Here is a 25,444-nt window from a genome sequence, read left to right on the forward strand (position 1 = left end):
GCAAATATGGTCCATCAAAGCCCTACTTGCAATACCCATTAGAAGACTCTTTGGAATTAAAAAGATGGTCCAAGATATCTTTAAACACCTCAAGTAATTAAAACTAAGCGAATTATGTGTACAGGAGTAATCCTAAAGTCATTAAATACACTAATGTCATCGATGGTGGAACCCATCCAAACCGGGCCCTCATACGACGAGGAGGGTGTGAAACGCCTCTTAGGTAAGCTGTAAATGCATAATAACAGGGGCTGTGAACTTAATCAAAGATTAACCGTCCAACCTCATCAAAGCCTTGCCTTTGGTGAGGAGCGTGTGAAACGCCTCTTAAGTGAGCCTAAAGGAGGTGTGTGGGGCAACACGTGGACGCCTGTGGCATAACCCAGCACATAGCCTCTCACAAAAAGTGTTAAATTATACCCCTAAACTTATTCGAGAAAAATAACCTGTATATATCACATCAGCCAAATTATATATATATATATATATCGTGTTCTTACTTATTTTCTTTTCGGGGTTCTCAAAAATCAGGCTCAAATGATTTTTCTTCTGAGGCATTTTGGAAACTCCAAAAAATCACAGGCAAAATGATTTGTGGGCATTTTCGGTATCCAAAAAAACAGCAAAATGTTTTTTTTTTTTTTGGGAGACAAGATTGTCAACACGATAGCAATGTTACCCTTCTTGTTTCTACAAGAGAACGTAGCACGGTCGCACTCTTTGCATACTTGGGCTGTTGTCATCGCCTCAGTCTTTGTGCTGGCTGCCCTTTCACTTTCCTTCTACCTCATCTTTTCGCACCTTACAAATTACAACCACCCACAGGTACGGCTCTTAACCACTACCAATTTTAAAACATCACACACACCCACCACATATATATATATATATATGTATACATATTATATATATATATATATATATATATATATATATATATATATATAAAATATGTATACATATATATATATATGTATGTACATATATAATATGTATACATATATATATATATGTACATATGTATACATATATATATGTATGTACATGTATATACATGTACATATGTATACATATATATATGTATACATATGTATATATATGTACATGTATATACATGTATATATATACATATATACATGTACATATATGTACATGTATATACATATATATATATGTGTATAATATGTATGTATACATGTATATATATGTATATGTATATATATATGTGTATAATATGTATGTATACATGTATATATATATATACATATGTATATACATATATGTATATATACATATGGATATATATATGTGTATATATGTATATAGTATACATGTATATATATATATACATATGTATATATATGTATACATGTATATATATATGTGTGTATAATATGTATGTATACATGTATATATATATACATATATGTATATATACATATGTATATACATATATGTATATATACATATGTATATATATATGTGTATATGTGTATATAGTATACATGTATATATATATATACATATATGTATATATACATGTATATATATGTATATGTATATATATGTATACACATATATATACATATACATATATATACATGTATATATACATATATACATACATATATGTACATACATACATATATATACATATGTATATATACACATGTATATACATATATATATACATATATGTACATATGTATGTATGTATATATATGTACATAGACATATATATACATGTATATGTACATGTATGTACATATATATATGTATATACATATGTATATACATATATATATGTACATGTATGTACATATATATATGTATATACATATATATATGTATATATATATATACATCTATATATGTATATACATATGTATATACATATATATATGTACATGTATGTACATATATATATGTATATACATATATATATGTATATATATACATATACATGTATATATATGTACATATATATATATATATACATACATATACATGTATATATACATATATACATGTATATATATATATATGTATATATATATATATATATATATATATATACATACATGTATATATACATGTATATGCATATATATACATACATGTATATATACATACATGTATACATACATATGTATATACATATATATATGTACATGTATGTACATATATATATGTATATACATATATACATATATATATACATGTATGTATATACATACATGTATATATACATGTATATATATATATATATACATGTATATATATATGTATATATACATATATACATGTATATATATGTATATACATATATATATGTATATACATGTATATACATGTATATACACATGTATATATATATGTATATATACATACATGCATGATGTATGTATGTATACACATACATTTTATACACATATGTATATATATATGTATATATATATATATATACATGTATATATATGCATATACATATATGTATATATATATGTATATATATACATTATGTATATACATATACATTATGTATATACATATATATATGTATATACATATATATATGTATATATATATACATATATGTATATACATATATATATGTATATATATAGATGTATATACATATATGTATATACATATATATATGTATATACATATATATATGTATATATATATACATATATATATGTATATACATATACATATGTATATATATATACATAATGTATATATATACATATATATATACATATATGTATATGCATATATATACATGTATATATATATATACATACATACATACATGCATGATGTATGTATGTATACACATACATTTTATACACACACAAACATACATACATGCATGATGTGTGTATGTATACACACATTTTATACACACACAAACATACATACATGCATGATTTGTGTATGTATACACACACACAAACATACATACATGCATGATGTGTGTATGTATGTATATGCATACACACATCATGCATGTATGTATATTTGTGTGTATAAAATGTATGTATATATGCATATAAACATACATACATCATGCATGCATGTATATATATATATATATATATATATATATATATATGTATATATGTATATACATGTATATGTATATATACATATGTATATATACATATGTATATATATGTATATGTATATATATGTATACACATATATATACATATGTATATATACATGTATATATATGTATATGTATATATATGTATACACATATATATACATATACATGTATATATACATATATACATACATATATGTACATACATACATATATATACATATGTATATATACACATGTATATACATATATATATACATATATGTACATATGTATGTATATATATATATGTACATAGACATATACATACATACATACATACATATATATATACATACATACATACATACATACATACATGCATGATGTATGTATGTATACACATACATTTTATACACACAAACATACATACATGCATGATGTGTGTATGTATACACACATTTTATACACACACAAACATACATACATGCATGATTTGTGTATGTATACACACACAAACATACATACATACATGTGGCTCTTTTCTTTCAACCACAAAAAGAATCTGCATAATACGAAGAACAATCCACTAAGTTGCCATAAAGATGGACATGACCAATTATGTTGACATATCAAAAAAGTACCTATAAACTCGCCTTTGAGCTTCCATTTGAACGAGATCAAACTTCTTAAGAGCTCTCAATGCAAGGCTCTTTTCCTTTGTCTCAATTCTACCCTCAATAGGAAAAATATGCTTCGTAGCCTCAAGCTTCACCTCTTAAAAATAGTCAAACATAGGGTAATCCTGTGGAATAATAATTCCTCCAGGGACATTGACATGCATGTATGTATGTTTGTGTGTATAAAATGTATGTATATATCCATATAAACATACATACATCATGCATGCATGTATATTTGTGTGTATATGCGTACATACACACATCATGCATGTATGTTCACACATCATGCATGTATGTATGTTTGTGTGTGTATGCATACATACACACATCATGCATGCATGTATGTTTGTGTGTGTATAAAATGTATGTAAATTTATAATTATGCACACACATATATGTGTATATATATATATATATATATATATTGTACACACACACACACAATCTATATATACGTATTTATATATGTGTATGTGTGTGTGTATATGCATACATACATACATCATGCATGTATGTATGTGTGCGTATAAAATGTATGTAAATTTATGTTTACACACACACACATTGTGCACACACACAATATATATATATATATGTGTGTGTGTGTGTGTGTGTGTGTGTGTATGTATATATATGTACACATATATGTGTGTACACAGTGCACGCACACACACACACACACACACACACGTGTGCGTGTGTGGAGAAGCGCTACATGTTTTCTCTCTTTAGGTGTCTACTAATGGATTCAAGTTGAAAAGATCCTGCCTGGCATCACATCCTTTTGAAGGTTGAGTTGGCTAATCCTAGGAATGTATGATATGTATTTATGTGTATGTATGTATGTACATATGCTATGTGTGTATATTTGTGTACGCTACACGAGCCTCATTGCGGTGGGCCTGAATACAATGTTGCCAAGGTATCCCAAGCACCCTTTGCAGTGGTGCAGGAACGAATGTGCGGAACGATATGCCTGCGGTACGTGAGAGCAATCAACGCATGGGCCTGAGCATCCCTAGCATCCCAAGTACGCTGCTGCTGAGTAGGAGGACGACGAGGAGGTGGACCTGCAGGAGGGTGAGCGGGAATCACTTCATCTTCCGCTGGAGCAGGTGCAAGAGGACGCTCTCAGTGCCATCCACATATAGCTATACATTCTTGGCAACCAATACATGACGCATCATATAAGCCCACATAGGGTAGTTATCCCCATTGAGCTTGTCCTCTTGAGATAGCATTCCAAAGAGGTCATTATTACTGTTGGCCATGACAACACAGCAAATCTGTTACAAGTCACCCCGAGTAGGCAATGCCCAACAAAACCGTAAGAATGCGGGAGATAAATAGCAAGATAATCAATGGACTGCTGAAATCAATGCCAATGTGTGCCAATGTTGCAATTGTAGGCTCAATGGTGAAAAGCCCCAAAAATAATGTAGTTAATTTGCTAATTTTCTAGCAATTTTTGAATTTTTAAAAAATTGCAGAAAAAATCAGTAAGAAAATTACTAAGCTTGCAGTGGGCGGCTTCAACAAGTTGGAAGGCAGGCAGCAGGTACAGTCGGCACACAGGTTTAGTCGGCAGGTGCGAGGTCGAAAAGAGCACGGCCGCTTTAGTCGACACACAGCAAGACTTGGCGGCGAACAACAGGGTGGCGCAGGGCAGGGCGCAGATTTGGGGCAGGGCGACGCAGATTTGGGGCAACGAAGGTACAATCGACGGGCGGTGCTGGGCAGCGAGGGCGCACAGGGCGGCAGCGCTGAAAGGCGGCGTGCAGTTGGGCGCACAGGGCAGCGACGACGCTGGCGAGGAATTCACCGGGCTGCAACAACAGCGCGTAGAACAGCAGCATGCAGAAGTACAATCGGGCAGTACATGGGAGAATGTGGCGTGTATGCACAATAGGCTGAAGCTTGAGGAGAAGCTCAAGGGCAATGGGGGTAACCCTAACCCAAGCAGCACCCTACTCTAATACCAATGTTAGCACCCTACTCTAATACCAATGTTGGGTAGGAGGGCAGCTAGCCTGCACACACACACACACACACACACACACACACACACACACACACACACACACACACACACAACCTCAAGCACAGAGAAAACGTGAGAGTGCTGGAGAAGATGTACTCAATAATGATATGAAATGAAAGTACAAGTGAGTACTAAAAAGCCTAGGGCTAAGTGCCCAACACACATAAGTGTGTTCACATGGGGAAAAAACCTGTGTCCAGTCACAAGGGAAAAGTGCCCGCGAGTAAGGTGGGTTCACCATAGTCACATGGGACGCGAAATGGGGACGGGGAACGGGGACGGAAAAGATTGAGAATGGCCATTCCCTGTGACTATAGAGTGACATGGAACGGGAAGATGCTCCCATCCCCAACATTCGCGAGTCTAAAAATGCCCATCCCTGTGACTATGGGGTTCACACCTGAACTAGCAGCCAACAATAAATGCCCAAAGAAAGCTTTGCATCATGCAAATGATGGGTTTCATAAGCTATGGTATCAGGCTTAGTTCCGTACGTCGTATGACTGAAATCGTACGTACTTGCTGTACGGTACGGTACCGTACGGATTCGTACGATACCGTACGATTTTTTTTATTTTTTATTTTTTATTTTGTCGTCGTCGTCGTTGTTGTTGTTGTTGTTGCTGTTGCGTGGAGCAATTTCAGTCTTCTAGAGAGCCATTCATCGCCATTTGCAGCCTATAGGGAGCTGTTTGTCAGCGTGTGCACTTGCCATTGCCATATTAGGCAAGCGATCATATTGCCTGATGATGAGGACGAGGCAATCTTCATGGAGCTCTATAGTGAGCTTGTGGCAGCAGATACTCGCAGCACCAGGAGTCAGCATGGACGGGGGCCCGAGCAGTTGGAGTTCATAGGCCTCCGCCTTCGGCATCGGCAAAGGGTGGCCTTCGCACATATGTGAGGCGGGGATCCTCGAGCTCCAATCCCCGCCTTCATGATGATATTCCATTGCCCCCTCATGATGATACCCCACTGCCTAGAGAGCCCTTGTTTGATGATGATGGCAACCTACTTAGCGAGAATGATCCCCAGAGTGTCTCGTCCACCTTCGAAGAGTCCTCTTCAGAGAACTCTCTTGATGGACACTCTAGTAGTGATCATGTTGATGATCATGCAGATGTTGGTGATGATGTAGACTTTTGATATGTTATAGCTCTCTAGGCATTGGACATCTATCTCCTTCTAGCCCATCGATGATGTATTGTAGTATGTAGTATCATGTATGTACGTGTCACCAATTGGCCGACCATTTGGTCCATTCCCACATTTTTGCGTCTCGTTCACTTGAGGCCAGGCCGGTGTCTCATGTGAAGAGGCCAGTATTTTGCTGACATGGACGGGAGCCAGACTGGTGCCACCCGTGTGTTAGCAGGATGGTGTCGTATGGACGGGAGCCAGATCAGTGCCACCCGTGTATGACCTGGACTGTGTTCGATCCATGGGACTGTCACGCCATGGAAGAGCCAGTATTCGTGCCGTGTTTTACCTATGGGACTGTCACACCTAGGGAAACTCGTGCCTGGAACTGTGTCTTACCTATGGGATTGTCACTCCATAGGAAGACCAGGTTTTTATGTAATAAATGTCGTGCCAGTTTTGTGCCGACAGATATTTTGTACATGTTCCATGAACGGGAGATATGTCCATGTTACTATTTGCACATGCACACATATTTTGCATGTTTGAAACTGTTTTCGCATGACATGTATTTGTGTGTTTGCCTGCTTGACGTGTTACTTACTGAGCGGGGACGCCTGCCAGTGAGTCGTGAAGTCTGCCCTGTATTCTGACGAGTTTCAGTGCATGTGAACAGGTGGTAAGTATATAGTACATGTTGTTTAATGTTATTAAATTCTAACCCTTTGATTTATAAGGTTAGGGGTTCACACTTATTTAAAAGTGGGCACCCCCTTTGGGCACCCACTTTGGGGCCAAGGTGGGGAGCCTCACTTTTAAGTGAGTGTGGGGGTGGGCATGGTCACCAACCCCCACTAATCCCCCACATGCATGCGTGGAAATCTTGAGTTGTATCTCCACTTTCAATTTTATTAAAAAAGGGCCTTCCTTCAAGCGTGGGACATCATCGCTTCTTCCTAACGTGGATTTTGATCACCCGATTCTCCTTCCACGTGAAGACCAAGAAGTCGTCACCTACGCCTCTGCAATCAGGCGCAGGCTCTTCCCCATCTCTGCTGGCGACTGAATTTACAGCAGGCGGCTCTTTTATTATGCACGTACCTGTCCCCAGGCGGCTGGCTGCGAACTGCACAGCAGGTGGCCACCACCTATCTCCGTACTGCTGCGCATGTTGTCATCCAGGTGGCTGCGCAGGTTGGTGTTTACCCACAGGCTGTACTGCTGCGCATGATCTTCCTTAAGGCGACTACACTTATGTGCACCCTGCTGGCGGTTACAACCTAAACTGGTGGCTGCGCTGGTTATCCTGTGGGCTGCTCTCTACACCACAGGTGGATGCGCCTACACCACGTTCACCTCTACAGGCGACTCCTTCAACGAGCTGTACCTTCTGCTGTCGGCTGCTCTTGCCCCTCTACAGGCTGCAATCAAGCCCATCTACAGCAAGCTACCATCTACAGAAAGCTACGCAGGCTGCAGCTAAATAGCTGCGCACAGCAGCCTGGTGCCTCCTCCAAACTTGGTGGCTTCTTTTCTCTCTCAGGCGGCTGAGCTTACAGCGGGAGGCTATCTTCAGTTGGCTACTACACAAGCCTCACCTTCTTTCACAGCAGGTGGCTGTGATCTTTTGCGGTGACTCTTGTCTTGGTGGTTCTCCACAAGGCAACTGCTTCTTCATCACCTGGAAGACTTCATCATACTACAAGTATTGGTCTTTTATCAACCAATTACAAGTAAGTGATTTTCAGATTTGAGTAAAGCATTTAATGTTTAAATCTGGTAAAAGATTCGTCCCGCTCGGCCTACACCCGTTCGGTGCCGGGTTGTCCAAGCTATATGGGCGAACCTCGGTCCAAAGGTGCTGAGATCGGGAGAGCCAGGCGTTAGTACGAGAGCGCCTGTCTGTGCGTGGTCTCGGAACACCAGTGTGGTGCTCTCCGCGGAGTCCAGTGAAAGCACAGGACCGTAGCGATTGGACCACACTAGTGGTCGATCTGCTTCGAACTTCTACATCGAAATCCGAGCCTACTTGTTTGGTACTGTTTTCATATGTACATGGACATTATCTGGTTCTCAGAACCCATGGAGCATTGTATTCTTTAAATACTCCCAATAAATATATCATATATTGAGGGGGGGGGTCGGCCCGTTCCGGCCCCAGTGCTGGTGTCCATCTTTCCATTTCTGTTCATTTAAATTCAAGTTGTTTTAAAGTTGTCCATTTCAAATTTGTGGTTTTAAAGTTGTGCTATTAAGCGTGTGGGTGTCCAACGGAGTCCTTCCCACTTGACGGGATCGGTTTCATTGGTATCAGAGCACGGTTGTTTCCCTCTTCCTAGTGGGGAAACGAACCTATGTACTGGACATCCCGCTTTTAGCAAACTTTGAACACAATGGACAGCCAAGGCAACCCTTTGGAAGTGCCAAACTCGAGGGGTCCATCTAGTGCTTCTCGTGGGTGTAAGATTCCTCCCCAGCCTTCGAGGTATACAGGAGTAAGAATCTCCCTTTCTGATCTTATAATTATTCCCTCTCTAAAATAAAAGAAAGTTCTGTTTAACAAAGGAAGACCCTTTTCCTAAAATACTTCTCAAGAGTCCCACCTATTTTAAGGATTCAGAACAATGAGTTCAGAAGTGAGAATGGATGTTTTGGATATCAAGGTTTTGGTCTTCATTCGAGTACGGCCCAAAAGAAGTTCTTTATCTCTTGGGGAGTATATGAAGTTATCCCCCAAATATTGTGAGCCTTATATCTGAATTCAATGAAAGTAGGTGACTTAGCCTACAAGCTTCTTTTATCTCTTCATCTCAAAATTCTTAATGCCTTCTATAGAAAAATGTGTCAAACCCAAATCATGGAAAGACGGTAAAACTTCAGTGGTGGCAAGTTACCGTTGGCTTCTAAGTTACGCTAGCTCCTTCCTTTATATAAGTCGTAACTTTTACTTATCGCTCACAGTAATCTTACTTCCATCGATCTCCTTTCTTTCTTAATCTCCTTCATGGCTTGGCAACAAGAACTAGTTTTATCCATAATGATTCCTCACCTTCAAGACGCAAGTGAATCTGTGAAGAAGGATTTTATAGAGCAGTATGAGCGCTCACTTTTCCCTCACTTGGGAACTTCTGTAGCGCAAACCAAATGGCGGACCTATCAAAACATAACTAGGGTAACACCCTGGGGTCAGCAGCACTTTCGTAACAATGTCCGCTTGGCCATGGTTATTGAAGCTTTGGGTTTGGGTCCCCGATACTACTGTGTCATGAGATCAAGGCATCTTGGGTTTTCTGAGCGGGTCTTCTTACTGGCATGTTTTCTTCCTCATGAGAAGATATGCCTTTATCCCATTTTTGGCTTGCCTCTCAGAGGTCCTTTTGTTAGATCACCTCATACCACTGAGATAGGTGCAGCAATAACCAACAGAATTATTCCCATAGATGAGTTACCTTATACTTGTGCAGCTTGTGAGGACTGCTTTTGTGATCATATGATGGACGGGCTTATGGAAGTGTAAAGAGTTCTTCTATCTTTACTGTATAAGTTCCGAGAATGAATAAAGTTTAATCTTGTTCTTATTTTGAATCTTGCTCTCTTTAAGACGTTTCTTGGTGGTTAATCTTGATTAAAATTTTTCCCTAAGTCTCATATTCGTGCATCTTGCGAAATTATCCCAGTTTGCGAGATGAGGACATCTCGCATTTTTTAAGTGGGGTAGAATGTAAGATTCCTCCCCCACCCCCTTTTTGATGTCTAGTATCTTTCCCTGTAATCAATCCCTCTTCAGAAATATAAAGACCTTGTTTCTATCTGTTTTAGCCTAGAGAGAGAAAAATATTCTAGAGAGAGAATATTCAGATTTTGAATATTTTTGGATAGAAAAATATCTCTTCTAATTCAGATGAGTTCCCCTGAAACAGAAATTCAAAAAGAATTTTCCAATGTGCAATTAGAATTAATTGAAAATAGGTATAAAGAACCTTAGCCTAAGGGTCTAGATTTTCAGAAATCTTTAGACTATGGTCCAATTAAGGTTCCTATGGACCAATAGCATCAATCCATGTGTAGGGAGGAGATAAATCCAACTTGTAAAAAAGAAAATACCCAAAAATGAGTAAATGCTCACATGAGGTGAAGAGTTGAAAATGTACAAGGTTTATTAGTAAAAAACTATATGCAATATTAAAAATATGAGATATTTTGGGTATAATGATTTTATTATGACACATATGTAAGGAAGGGGAGTCCCTTAAATGCTCACATAAGATGAAGAGTTGAAAATGTACAAGGTTTATTAGTAAAAAAACTATGAGAAATATTAAAATGATTCCATTATGACACATATGTAAGGAAGGGGAGTTCTTTAAAGGAGGTGCATATTTCACATAAGATGAAGAGTTGAAAATGTACAAGGTTTATTAGTAAAAAAACTATGAGCAATATTAAAATGATTCCATTATGACACATATGTAAGGAAGGGGAGTTCTTTAAAGGAGGTGCATATTTCACATGCTTGAATGAGTTTTAAACTCATAAAAATTGAGATATTTCATCTCTCCTCTCTCCTCATTCAAGTCTAGTTCCAAAAAGTTAGCTTAACTGACCTAAAAATGGTCAAATATTGACCAAACTGATTTAGAAAATTCTAGAATCAGTTTGTTTGGTTAGGAGCTCAATTTTTCCTATAAATAGAAGCCTCCCCCTTGTTGAAAAATAGATAGTGTTTATGCATCGTTACTCTACTCCACCTAAGCCAAGAACTGTGAATTCATTTAATAATTCACTAGTTTTTGGAGCTTCCCTCTTTCTTCAATCCCCATTAGTGGCTCCATCAACATACTTAACCAATTGATTAGTTGGGGGCCTCTACCGTGAACAAAGAATCAAGCAAGTTGTAAGGTAATTAGTGAATATTGCTCTTTTCTATAATTTCTCAATGTTTCTCTCTTCTCAACCCCTCTCAAGCTTGAGAAGCTTAATTGGTATGGTTTTTTTAAATGCTATTGAAGTTAATTGGTGAATAGTAGTGAAGAGTTACATAATTTAATAAATGCTATTGAAGTTAATTTTCATTTATGTTTAAATTCTAATGGTTTTTATGTAATTTCTCTCTCTCACTCAAGAAATGGTCATACTCATGACCCATTCTCAATCCAAAAGAAGCTTTTCATAAAGCTTTTCCTTAATCCAAGATTAAGCTATGCTTGAGGCCAAATTAATGGTTTTTTTTTCTATGCTTTTAGTTTATGTATATTAATGATTCAATCCATTATGGATTAATAATCCAATTAGAGATTATTTTTAATTATTTCCTTAATGATAAGCATTATCCCTTAGAAAAATTGAGATTTATCAGTCATAGCAGCGGAGCTATGGCAAAATTTTTATAAAAATTATGCATAAAATAATCTCATTCAAAGCATAAAAAGAGGACTTCCTACCATATTCTAGGAATTATCATCCTAGATTAATTGAAAGAATTTCATTATAATCATGGAGAAATTAAATTTTAATATCATGCATAAAGGATAAGTTTTTATATCAAAAGTGTTATTTTTACCATTTTTATTTCATGCATAGAAGTATGCATAATGAATAAATTTTTATATCAAAAGTGTTATTTTTACCATTTTTATTTTCATGCATAGAAGTATGCATAATGGATAAATTTTTATATCAAAAGTGTTATTTTTATCATTTTTATTTTCATACATAAAAGTATGCATAAAGGATAAATTTTTATATCAAAAGTGTTACTTTTATCATTTTTAATTTTCATGCATAGAAGTATGCATAAAGGAAAATTTTTATATCAAAAGTGTTACTTTTATCATTTTTATTTACATGCATAGAAGTATGCATAATGGATAAATTTTTATATCAAAAGTGTTACTTTTATCATTTTTATTTTCATGCATAGAAGTATGCATAATGGATAAATTTTTATATCAAAAGTGTTACTTTTAGCATAATTGAATTTCATGCATAGAGGTATGCATAAGAGATGAATATTTTATTATAAAAGTGTTACTTTTACAATAATTGAAATTCATGCATAGAGGTATGCATAAGAGATGAATATTTTATTATAAAAGTGTTACTTTTACAATAATTAAAATTCATGCATAGAGGTATGCATAAGAGATGAATATTTTATTATAAAAGTGTTACTTTTAGCATAATTGAATTTCATGCATAGAGGTATGCATAAGAGATGATAATTTTATTATAAAAGTGTTACTTTTAGCAAAATTAAATTTCATGCATAGAAGTATGCATAAAAGATATGGGAAGTGATAAGATATGATAAGATGCATATAAGATGAGTTAAGATGTGATAAGATGTGTATGGGATGAGATAAGAAGTGTATGAGATGAGATAAGATGTATATGGGTTGTGATAGGGTGAGAATGGATGTGATATAAAAGATTAGATATGAAGGTATATGGGGTTATATGAATGGGAATGTGAAAATGGATGTATGTATGTGGATGTGTGGATGTGGAGATGGTAGTGTGGATGTATGCATGTGAAAATGGATGTATGCATGAAGATGTATATGCATAGATGTGAATGTGGATGTAGACGTGGTTGTATAGAAGTGAATGTGGAATGTGGATGTGGATGTATGTATGTATGTGGATGTAGATGTGGATGTATAGATGTGAATGGGAATGTGGATGTGGATGTATGTATGTATGTGGATATGGATGTATGAATGAGGACGTGATAGTGGATGTATGCATGTGGATGTGGATGTATGAATGAGGACGTGATAGTGGATGTATGCATGTGGATGTGGATGTATGGATGTGGATATGGATGTGTATGTATGAATGTGGATATGGGATGTGGATGTATAAATGAGGATGTGAAAATGGAGGTAAACATGTGGATGTGGATGTATGGATGTGAATGTGGATGTGGATGTGGATGTGAATATATGATATGTGATGTGAAGGAATCTGAAGTGAAGAGATGGAAAATGATGTGATTGGATGAGTACACATATAAATGGAATGAGGAATAAGTAATGTGGATTATATGAGGGATAATGTGGAAAAATTAGAGTTAATATAGAAATTGTATTTGTAAACTGTTTGTAAATGCTGTTTGTAAATGGCTGTTTTATGTCAAGAATGCTGGGAAAGCATTTTGACCGTCTTGTGATTAAGGTCGTGGAGACCTAACTGATAAAGTTGCAACTGCTGACGGAGAGTCAATGGAGGACGTCTCGCGTAGCAAGGTCGGCCGAGGTCTTGACCAGCCTCGGTTCGATTAAAATGGTGAGCTTCCGGTACGGTGGATGAGGGACCAAGGAAGCGGCCTATGAGTGAAGCGCTAGGTCACCTGCGAAGGATCCTAGAGGGTGCTGACCATACGGTGCTCGGGCTCTGGGTCGCCCAGGATACCCACGCGTGCGTCGAGGAAGATATTGGAACAAGGAGTAAGAGTTGTTTTGTGAAACCGAGCATGGATCTGGTTGACTGACCTTGCTGGTCCTCAACGGATGAGTCCATGGCTCTTTTATATGGATCTGTTGGTTGATCTTGCTGATCTTCAACGAGAGTCCATCTTGATAAGTGATTATATTGCCGAGTATTATGGGCTAGGAACTATGGAAACGGCCTCTGTGTGGACAGGTGGTGAGCGTTCTAGTTGCCAATGATGCCATAGATACTCTGATGAAGGAATGATGGGAAATTATGAATCAACCGGATAAATTGAAAGATTGTGATCAGTGGTACTATGGTTTCATTAAAGGATTGTTTTAAAGTTAGCTGATGCTAAGAAAAAGGCAATTTCATATTGGGTGTGTAAGTGGTGTGGCTAGTTTTATGTTTGCATGAACTTCCGGCTAGGGGGTCTTGGAACTCTTTTCCTTGGTACCCGGGACAAAACCTAACCAAATTCCAAATTGGATCCCATCACTACAGTGGTTGGGCGGTTGGCTAACCCATGGGATCGGATGGGGTTAGGCTGGACTGATGGATCCGTAAATCGAGACTCAAACTTTTATTTTTACGATAGATAAAATAAATCCCGGACAGTAACTGTTCTATGGATAGGAATCAACGGCTGTGCCTCTTGAATGGGGAAAAAAGCGTTGATCCCAATGATCCAAGTGCAAGTTTCTTCCTTAATCTGACCATGTATCTTATAGATGCAATTGGATCAGCTCGAACAGAAATGTTCTTGACTACGTTAGAGTAAAAAGTTATCCAGGTGGAATCGCCCGTGCTTTCCGGTAAAGGAAGTTTTTCCGGGTTCGGTTTTGGAACAACCGACGGATTAGTCTCTTATCCGGATATCCGTGGGTGAGGCCCCGACTGTGGGACCCCTGTCCCGCGCCGAATGTGAGATCCCTGTTCCCACCGCGCAACGGATTCGGGGTACTAGCAGCGGAAGTAGCACTTCTTGCGCGAGGCAGGGTCCCACACTCGGGGCCTCGCCCACGGATATCCGGACAAGAGACTAATCCGTCGGTTTGTCCAAAATCGAAACTGGAAAAACTTCCTTTACCCGGAAAGCATGGGCGATTCCACCAGGATAACTCTTTACTCTAACGTAGTCAAGATCATTACGGATCAACTGATCTGACTGTACCTTTAACGGTACTTGGTCAAATCAATTGATCCGTAATGATCTTGACTACGTTAGAGTAAAGAGTTATCCTGGTGGAATCGCCCATGCTTTCCGGGTAAAGGAAGTTTTTCCAGTTTCGATTTTGGACAAACCGACGGATTAGTCTCTTGTCCGGATATCCGTGGGCGAGGCCCCGAGTGTGGGACCCTGCCTCGCGCAAGAAGTGCTACTTCCGCTGCTAGTACCCCGAATCCGTTGCGCGGTGGGAACAGGGATCTCACAGTTGGTATCAGAGCATTTGGTTAATAAAGATCAACTGAGAAGACAAATATGTCAAAAATTTATCAAGAAGCACAAAAAGGTTGTAATTGTGTGATATAATTCATACAATTTGATATTCAAACTGAAATTCGTAATTTGGTAATTGGGTCTTCAGATGGAAGTACCGTAATTATATAGAATCCCTGACTTGCTTGAGGCCTAGACATGATGGTATTTACCTTATAATTCCAAGAGCCACGACTACCCGTATATACCGAGAGTATACTGCAGCTCTTTACTGACAGTATATACGAGTAAATCTAAGACTTGAAATTATAAGCGTTAATGCTATCCAGATGACGAATTCGAATGTGGTTGATATGATTTTTAATTCTGTTTGAGAATTGATGAATTGATTTGGATTCTGATTGAAAAATGATGATTTTCAAAATTTAGTTGAAATGTAATAAGCTGAGCGAAACCACAATGAGGATGAATGGGACGAGTCCCAGTGATGATATTCATAACTGGAATGATGATAATGAATTCAGCAAATCACTATGAGATTAGTGGGTTGTGCTGTCAAATTGTTACTGTTAACACTTGATCAGTAGATCAAGTTAAGGGATGACAAATTGAGAACTTGCTTGACTGAAATTCCCGTGGAGGAATGTTCAGAAGGAAATTTTTCGGTCTAATGGACCATTATCATGTTAAAGATATGAATGATATGATCTGAATATTAATGATGAGTTCTATATAAGGGATATTTATCCCAGTGTTCTGTTGGGTTGACCAGAATATAAGGAACCCCAAAATAAAATTGGATGTTAAGAAAAAGAGTTGTCCTCTACCTTGCGAGATGAGGACATCTCGCACTTTTTAAGTGGGGTAGAATGTAAGATTCCTCCCCAGCCTTCGAGGTATACAGGAGTAAGAATCTCCCTTTCTGATCTTATAATTATTCCCTCTCTAAAATAAAAGAAAGTTCTGTTTAACAAAGGAAGACCCTTTTCCTAAAATACTTCTCAAGAGTCCCACCTATTTTAAGGATTCAGAACAATGAGTTCAGAAGTGAGAATGGATGTTTTGGATATCAAGGTTTTGGTCTTCATTCGAGTACGGCCCAAAAGAAGTTCTTTATCTCTTGGGGAGTATATGAAGTTATCCCCCAAATATTGTGAGCCTTATATCTGAATTCAATGAAAGTAGGTGACTTAGCCTACAAGCTTCTTTTATCTCTTCATCTCAAAATTCTTAATGCCTTCTATAGAAAAATGTGTCAAACCCAAATCATGGAAAGACGGTAAAACTTCAGTGGTGGCAAGTTACCGTTGGCTTCTAAGTTACGCTAGCTCCTTCCTTTATATAAGTCGTAACTTTTACTTATCGCTCACAGTAATCTTACTTCCATCGATCTCCTTTCTTTCTTAATCTCCTTCATGGCTTGGCAACAAGAACTAGTTTTATCCATAATGATTCCTCACCTTCAAGACGCAAGTGAATCTGTGAAGAAGGATTTTATAGAGCAGTATGAGCGCTCACTTTTCCCTCACTTGGGAACTTCTGTAGCGCAAACCAAATGGCGGACCTATCAAAACATAACTAGGGTAACACCCTGGGGTCAGCAGCACTTTCGTAACAATGTCCGCTTGGCCATGGTTATTGAAGCTTTGGGTTTGGGTCCCCGATACTACTGTGTCATGAGATCAAGGCATCTTGGGTTTTCTGAGCGGGTCTTCTTACTGGCATGTTTTCTTCCTCATGAGAAGATATGCCTTTATCCCATTTTTGGCTTGCCTCTCAGAGGTCCTTTTGTTAGATCACCTCATACCACTGAGATAGGTGCAGCAATAACCAACAGAATTATTCCCATAGATGAGTTACCTTATACTTGTGCAGCTTGTGAGGACTGCTTTTGTGATCATATGATGGACGGGCTTATGGAAGTGTAAAGAGTTCTTCTATCTTTACTGTATAAGTTCCGAGAATGAATAAAGTTTAATCTTGTTCTTATTTTGAATCTTGCTCTCTTTAAGACGTTTCTTGGTGGTTAATCTTGATTAAAATTTTTCCCTAAGTCTCATATTCGTGCATCTTGCGAAATTATCCCAGTTTGCGAGATGAGGACATCTCGCATTTTTTAAGTGGGGTAGAATGTAAGATTCCTCCCCCACCCCCTTTTTGATGTCTAGTATCTTTCCCTGTAATCAATCCCTCTTCAGAAATATAAAGACCTTGTTTCTATCTGTTTTAGCCTAGAGAGAGAAAAATATTCTAGAGAGAGAATATTCAGATTTTGAATATTTTTGGATAGAAAAATATCTCTTCTAATTCAGATGAGTTCCCCTGAAACAGAAATTCAAAAAGAATTTTCCAATGTGCAATTAGAATTAATTGAAAATAGGTATAAAGAACCTTAGCCTAAGGGTCTAGATTTTCAGAAATCTTTAGACTATGGTCCAATTAAGGTTCCTATGGACCAATAGCATCAATCCATGTGTAGGGAGGAGATAAATCCAACTTGTAAAAAAGAAAATACCCAAAAATGAGTAAATGCTCACATGAGGTGAAGAGTTGAAAATGTACAAGGTTTATTAGTAAAAAACTATATGCAATATTAAAAATATGAGATATTTTGGGTATAATGATTTTATTATGACACATATGTAAGGAAGGGGAGTCCCTTAAATGCTCACATAAGATGAAGAGTTGAAAATGTACAAGGTTTATTAGTAAAAAAACTATGAGAAATATTAAAATGATTCCATTATGACACATATGTAAGGAAGGGGAGTTCTTTAAAGGAGGTGCATATTTCACATAAGATGAAGAGTTGAAAATGTACAAGGTTTATTAGTAAAAAAACTATGAGCAATATTAAAATGATTCCATTATGACACATATGTAAGGAAGGGGAGTTCTTTAAAGGAGGTGCATATTTCACATGCTTGAATGAGTTTTAAACTCATAAAAATTGAGATATTTCATCTCTCCTCTCTCCTCATTCAAGTCTAGTTCCAAAAAGTTAGCTTAACTGACCTAAAAATGGTCAAATATTGACCAAACTGATTTAGAAAATTCTAGAATCAGTTTGTTTGGTTAGGAGCTCAATTTTTCCTATAAATAGAAGCCTCCCCCTTGTTGAAAAATAGATAGTGTTTATGCATCGTTACTCTACTCCACCTAAGCCAAGAACTGTGAATTCATTTAATAATTCACTAGTTTTTGGAGCTTCCCTCTTTCTTCAATCCCCATTAGTGGCTCCATCAACATACTTAACCAATTGATTAGTTGGGGGCCTCTACCGTGAACAAAGAATCAAGCAAGTTGTAAGGTAATTAGTGAATATTGCTCTTTTCTATAATTTCTCAATGTTTCTCTCTTCTCAACCCCTCTCAAGCTTGAGAAGCTTAATTGGTATGGTTTTTTTAAATGCTATTGAAGTTAATTGGTGAATAGTAGTGAAGAGTTACATAATTTAATAAATGCTATTGAAGTTAATTTTCATTTATGTTTAAATTCTAATGGTTTTTATGTAATTTCTCTCTCTCACTCAAGAAATGGTCATACTCATGACCCATTCTCAATCCAAAAGAAGCTTTTCATAAAGCTTTTCCTTAATCCAAGATTAAGCTATGCTTGAGGCCAAATTAATGGTTTTTTTTTCTATGCTTTTAGTTTATGTATATTAATGATTCAATCCATTATGGATTAATAATCCAATTAGAGATTATTTTTAATTATTTCCTTAATGATAAGCATTATCCCTTAGAAAAATTGAGATTTATCAGTCATAGCAGCGGAGCTATGGCAAAATTTTTATAAAAATTATGCATAAAATAATCTCATTCAAAGCATAAAAAGAGGACTTCCTACCATATTCTAGGAATTATCATCCTAGATTAATTGAAAGAATTTCATTATAATCATGGAGAAATTAAATTTTAATATCATGCATAAAGGATAAGTTTTTATATCAAAAGTGTTATTTTTACCATTTTTATTTCATGCATAGAAGTATGCATAATGAATAAATTTTTATATCAAAAGTGTTATTTTTACCATTTTTATTTTCATGCATAGAAGTATGCATAATGGATAAATTTTTATATCAAAAGTGTTATTTTTATCATTTTTATTTTCATACATAAAAGTATGCATAAAGGATAAATTTTTATATCAAAAGTGTTACTTTTATCATTTTTAATTTTCATGCATAGAAGTATGCATAAAGGAAAATTTTTATATCAAAAGTGTTACTTTTATCATTTTTATTTACATGCATAGAAGTATGCATAATGGATAAATTTTTATATCAAAAGTGTTACTTTTATCATTTTTATTTTCATGCATAGAAGTATGCATAATGGATAAATTTTTATATCAAAAGTGTTACTTTTAGCATAATTGAATTTCATGCATAGAGGTATGCATAAGAGATGAATATTTTATTATAAAAGTGTTACTTTTACAATAATTGAAATTCATGCATAGAGGTATGCATAAGAGATGAATATTTTATTATAAAAGTGTTACTTTTACAATAATTAAAATTCATGCATAGAGGTATGCATAAGAGATGAATATTTTATTATAAAAGTGTTACTTTTAGCATAATTGAATTTCATGCATAGAGGTATGCATAAGAGATGATAATTTTATTATAAAAGTGTTACTTTTAGCAAAATTAAATTTCATGCATAGAAGTATGCATAAAAGATATGGGAAGTGATAAGATATGATAAGATGCATATAAGATGAGTTAAGATGTGATAAGATGTGTATGGGATGAGATAAGAAGTGTATGAGATGAGATAAGATGTATATGGGTTGTGATAGGGTGAGAATGGATGTGATATAAAAGATTAGATATGAAGGTATATGGGGTTATATGAATGGGAATGTGAAAATGGATGTATGTATGTGGATGTGTGGATGTGGAGATGGTAGTGTGGATGTATGCATGTGAAAATGGATGTATGCATGAAGATGTATATGCATAGATGTGAATGTGGATGTAGACGTGGTTGTATAGAAGTGAATGTGGAATGTGGATGTGGATGTATGTATGTATGTGGATGTAGATGTGGATGTATAGATGTGAATGGGAATGTGGATGTGGATGTATGTATGTATGTGGATATGGATGTATGAATGAGGACGTGATAGTGGATGTATGCATGTGGATGTGGATGTATGAATGAGGACGTGATAGTGGATGTATGCATGTGGATGTGGATGTATGGATGTGGATATGGATGTGTATGTATGAATGTGGATATGGGATGTGGATGTATAAATGAGGATGTGAAAATGGAGGTAAACATGTGGATGTGGATGTATGGATGTGAATGTGGATGTGGATGTGGATGTGAATATATGATATGTGATGTGAAGGAATCTGAAGTGAAGAGATGGAAAATGATGTGATTGGATGAGTACACATATAAATGGAATGAGGAATAAGTAATGTGGATTATATGAGGGATAATGTGGAAAAATTAGAGTTAATATAGAAATTGTATTTGTAAACTGTTTGTAAATGCTGTTTGTAAATGGCTGTTTTATGTCAAGAATGCTGGGAAAGCATTTTGACCGTCTTGTGATTAAGGTCGTGGAGACCTAACTGATAAAGTTGCAACTGCTGACGGAGAGTCAATGGAGGACGTCTCGCGTAGCAAGGTCGGCCGAGGTCTTGACCAGCCTCGGTTCGATTAAAATGGTGAGCTTCCGGTACGGTGGATGAGGGACCAAGGAAGCGGCCTATGAGTGAAGCGCTAGGTCACCTGCGAAGGATCCTAGAGGGTGCTGACCATACGGTGCTCGGGCTCTGGGTCGCCCAGGATACCCACGCGTGCGTCGAGGAAGATATTGGAACAAGGAGTAAGAGTTGTTTTGTGAAACCGAGCATGGATCTGGTTGACTGACCTTGCTGGTCCTCAACGGATGAGTCCATGGCTCTTTTATATGGATCTGTTGGTTGATCTTGCTGATCTTCAACGAGAGTCCATCTTGATAAGTGATTATATTGCCGAGTATTATGGGCTAGGAACTATGGAAACGGCCTCTGTGTGGACAGGTGGTGAGCGTTCTAGTTGCCAATGATGCCATAGATACTCTGATGAAGGAATGATGGGAAATTATGAATCAACCGGATAAATTGAAAGATTGTGATCAGTGGTACTATGGTTTCATTAAAGGATTGTTTTAAAGTTAGCTGATGCTAAGAAAAAGGCAATTTCATATTGGGTGTGTAAGTGGTGTGGCTAGTTTTATGTTTGCATGAACTTCCGGCTAGGGGGTCTTGGAACTCTTTTCCTTGGTACCCGGGACAAAACCTAACCAAATTCCAAATTGGATCCCATCACTACAGTGGTTGGGCGGTTGGCTAACCCATGGGATCGGATGGGGTTAGGCTGGACTGATGGATCCGTAAATCGAGACTCAAACTTTTATTTTTACGATAGATAAAATAAATCCCGGACAGTAACTGTTCTATGGATAGGAATCAACGGCTGTGCCTCTTGAATGGGGAAAAAAGCGTTGATCCCAATGATCCAAGTGCAAGTTTCTTCCTTAATCTGACCATGTATCTTATAGATGCAATTGGATCAGCTCGAACAGAAATGTTCTTGACTACGTTAGAGTAAAAAGTTATCCAGGTGGAATCGCCCGTGCTTTCCGGTAAAGGAAGTTTTTCCGGGTTCGGTTTTGGAACAACCGACGGATTAGTCTCTTATCCGGATATCCGTGGGTGAGGCCCCGAATGTGGGACCCCTGTCCCGCGCGAGAAGTGCTACTTCCGCTGCCAGTATCGTGAATCCGTTGCTCGGTGGGAACAGGGATCTCACAGTGGGTCTGATGCCCTGCGAGGTAGACACAAGCCCCTTGAAAGGGTTATGGATAGTGAATCCAAAGGTCAACTGTCTCCAGGAAAGACAGTTATGCTTGAACAAGACCCTGATGCTATGAGGGCTGAAATGGAACATATGAGAAAACTTTTGCAGGCTCAAGAGCAAGAATTGAAGTTTTTGCATGAAGATCCTCATCTGCAAAGTGCTATTGAAGCCAGGAAGGCTGATGCTATGGTTGATGTAACCTTTGAATCAATGGCTCGTGAAGTGGGCAAGAAACCAAGGGAGTTGGCACTTGCCTATCTCCTTCGCAAAGGTGATATCAAAGAGGGGGATGATGGAGAGCTGATTTTCAGAAATCCACCTCGTTTGAAGCATGGAGATCCCGCATCCCAGAGGCTGAAATCTTATATGCAAAAGGAAGAGGTGACTGTCACCTCTCGTCATGCATCCTCTCCCCAAGGCACTAAGCCTGACAGATTTATGTATGCCAGTGCTCATGGAGGGCACGAAAGTCACATGCATGCAAGATATGTATCTCATGGTGACAGGTCTGCTTCCAGAAAATTTTTGCCTTCTGAGTTGTCTCATGGAGAGACTATGCCATATGCAGGTAAGTCACATGCATCTGAGCTTCGAGTTCGTGGAGCACATGCCACCGTGCCCCATGAAGCTTCTTTGACGGCCCATGGAGCCCATGCAGATAGGGCTACCCCGTTGGATAAGGGGAAAAGAAAAAGAGAGGACCATGAGCCTCATGCCAGGAAGCTCAAGGAGTTCAAAGCAGGTGATAAATCTGTCAAATTTGATGTCTTTCATGGTGAACATGATGCCTCTAAGGTGTTAGCTTTTGTGGCACAGTTCGACATTGCCTTTAGCGATGAAGACTTTACAGAAAAGTCGAAGGTGCGCCATGCTAGCATGTTTCTAAAAGGCACTGCTGCCCATTGGTGGATCACCGAAAAGATCACCAAGGATCCCATCTCTACTTGGAAGGAATTCAAAGATAGATTTTATGCTCAGTTCTTGCCACCCAATGCAGAGCAAACTCTCACTCAAAAGTGGGATAGGCTGGAACAAAAAGATAACGAGAGTGTGCAACAGTATGTTAACAAATTTTGGAAAGTGCTGCTGGAAGTGACTCCCTTCATGCTAATCTCAGAGGATGAAAGAAAGAGGAAGTTTCGTTCTGGATTGCAACCTGCTTATAGATCGGGTATTGAACTGCACCCAAAACATACGTTGCAACAACTCACAGCTTCTGCCCTTGCTACAGAGCAATTGGTGCTCAAGATCAAGCAGGATCAAGGAGGTTCCAAAGCAAAGGACAAGGCTGTCCCAAATCAGCAAAAGGGCGGACAGCCATCTAAAAAGAACTTTCGGGAGTCCTACAAGGGTGGTAAAGCTGAAAATAAAGAACAGGGCCCAAGAAAGAACAAATTTGGATTAACTCCGGAGCAAAGAGAGCAATATGCTAAGGATGGAAAATGCTTTTCTTGTGGTAGCAAAGACCACATGTTTCGGCAATGCCCAGATCGCAAACCAAAGCACGAGGACAAGCACACCAAAGCAAATGTTCATGCAGTTCCTGATGTGCAAGGTAATACAGGTCATGATGCTAAAGAGAGAATGGTTTGCAAGGCTTGGGGGCAAATCAAGGATCAGCCCGCACTTTTCATGTTTGATGACTGTGCAACTGACAATTTCATCTCTATGCAAATGGCAGCTGCATTGGGTATTGAGGTTGAAAACATGGGACCTCAGATTGAAGCCGAAGCTGCATTTATTGGCAAAGAGGTGCAGGTTACCCCTTTGATTGGGAAGTTGCGTATTCATATTCAGGGCTATCTGGATAATGAGCATTTCTTAGTTGCTCCACTGAATGGATGTGATGTATTGTTGGGCAAGCCGTGGCATCATAGGCTTGAGCCCCGCAAAGACTACAAGTCCAATATGATTTCCTTTATGCATAAAGGCCGCATGCACTTTATTGATGCTGGCAAAGAAGGGGATTCTATCCCAGTTGTATCACACATCCAAATTAATAAAGCAATGAAAAAGAGTCTTTCAGCGTACTTGGTTTTTGTGCGTGATAGTCTTGTGCCAAATCATCAAAATGTGGATGCTATGTCTAATGATAGGCTGAATTTTCTTAATGCATTCAAAGACTGTTTTGCTGACTCATTGCCAGGTGAATTACCTCCCCAAAGGCCCGAAGATCATTGCATAGATCTTGTGCCAGGTAGTTCTCCACCTAACAAACCCGCATACCGAGTGAGTGCTGCACAACAAGAAGAAATCATGAAGCAGGTAAACGAGCTTTTAGAGAAAGGTTTGGTTCAGCCCAGTTCCTCACCTTACTGCTCTCCTGTGCTTCTAGTTCAAAAGAAGGACGGATCATTCCGTATGTGTGTAGACTATAGAGCTTTGAACAAGCTTACCATCAAGAACAGATTTCCTATTCCACGAATTGATGATATCTTGGATAAGCTTGATGGTTCAGCTTGCTTTAGCAGACTTGATTTGAAGAGTGGTTATCACCAGATCCGAGTGGTGCCACAAGATGTCCATAAGACTGCATTCAGGACAGCCTTCGGATTATATGAATTCTTGGTAATGCCTTTTGGTCTCACCAATGCTCCTGCTACTTTTAATCGTATGATGGATAGGATATTCCGACCCCATCGCAAGTTCACAGGAGTCTTCTTTGATGATATCTTGGTTTTCTCCAAGAATGAGCAGGAACACAGAACTCATTTGGTCACAGTGTTCGAAGAGTTG

At 37.6% G+C, this 25,444-nt stretch overlaps 1 protein-coding gene across 3 annotated transcripts in view; it reads left to right on the forward strand.

Moving 5' to 3' along the window:
• The first annotated feature begins 499 nt into the window (after positions 1–499).
• The window catches only part of LOC147609958 (protein LAZ1 homolog 1-like), a 119,559-nt gene continuing 94,614 nt past the window's right edge, over positions 500–25,444 (forward strand). For all 3 annotated transcript variants that reach the window (XM_086787095.1, XM_086787096.1, XM_086787097.1), the window contains exon 1: positions 500–825. In XM_086787095.1, coding sequence (XP_086643221.1) covers positions 628–825 — 198 coding nt within the window. In that variant the 5' untranslated portion in view covers positions 500–627. The remainder of the gene's footprint in view (positions 826–25,444) is intronic.

Source organism: Cibotium barometz, chromosome 50 (assembly GCF_041138505.1).
Source record: "Cibotium barometz isolate CiBa-2024 chromosome 50, ASM4113850v1, whole genome shotgun sequence".
NCBI lineage: Eukaryota > Viridiplantae > Streptophyta > Polypodiopsida > Cyatheales > Cibotiaceae > Cibotium > Cibotium barometz.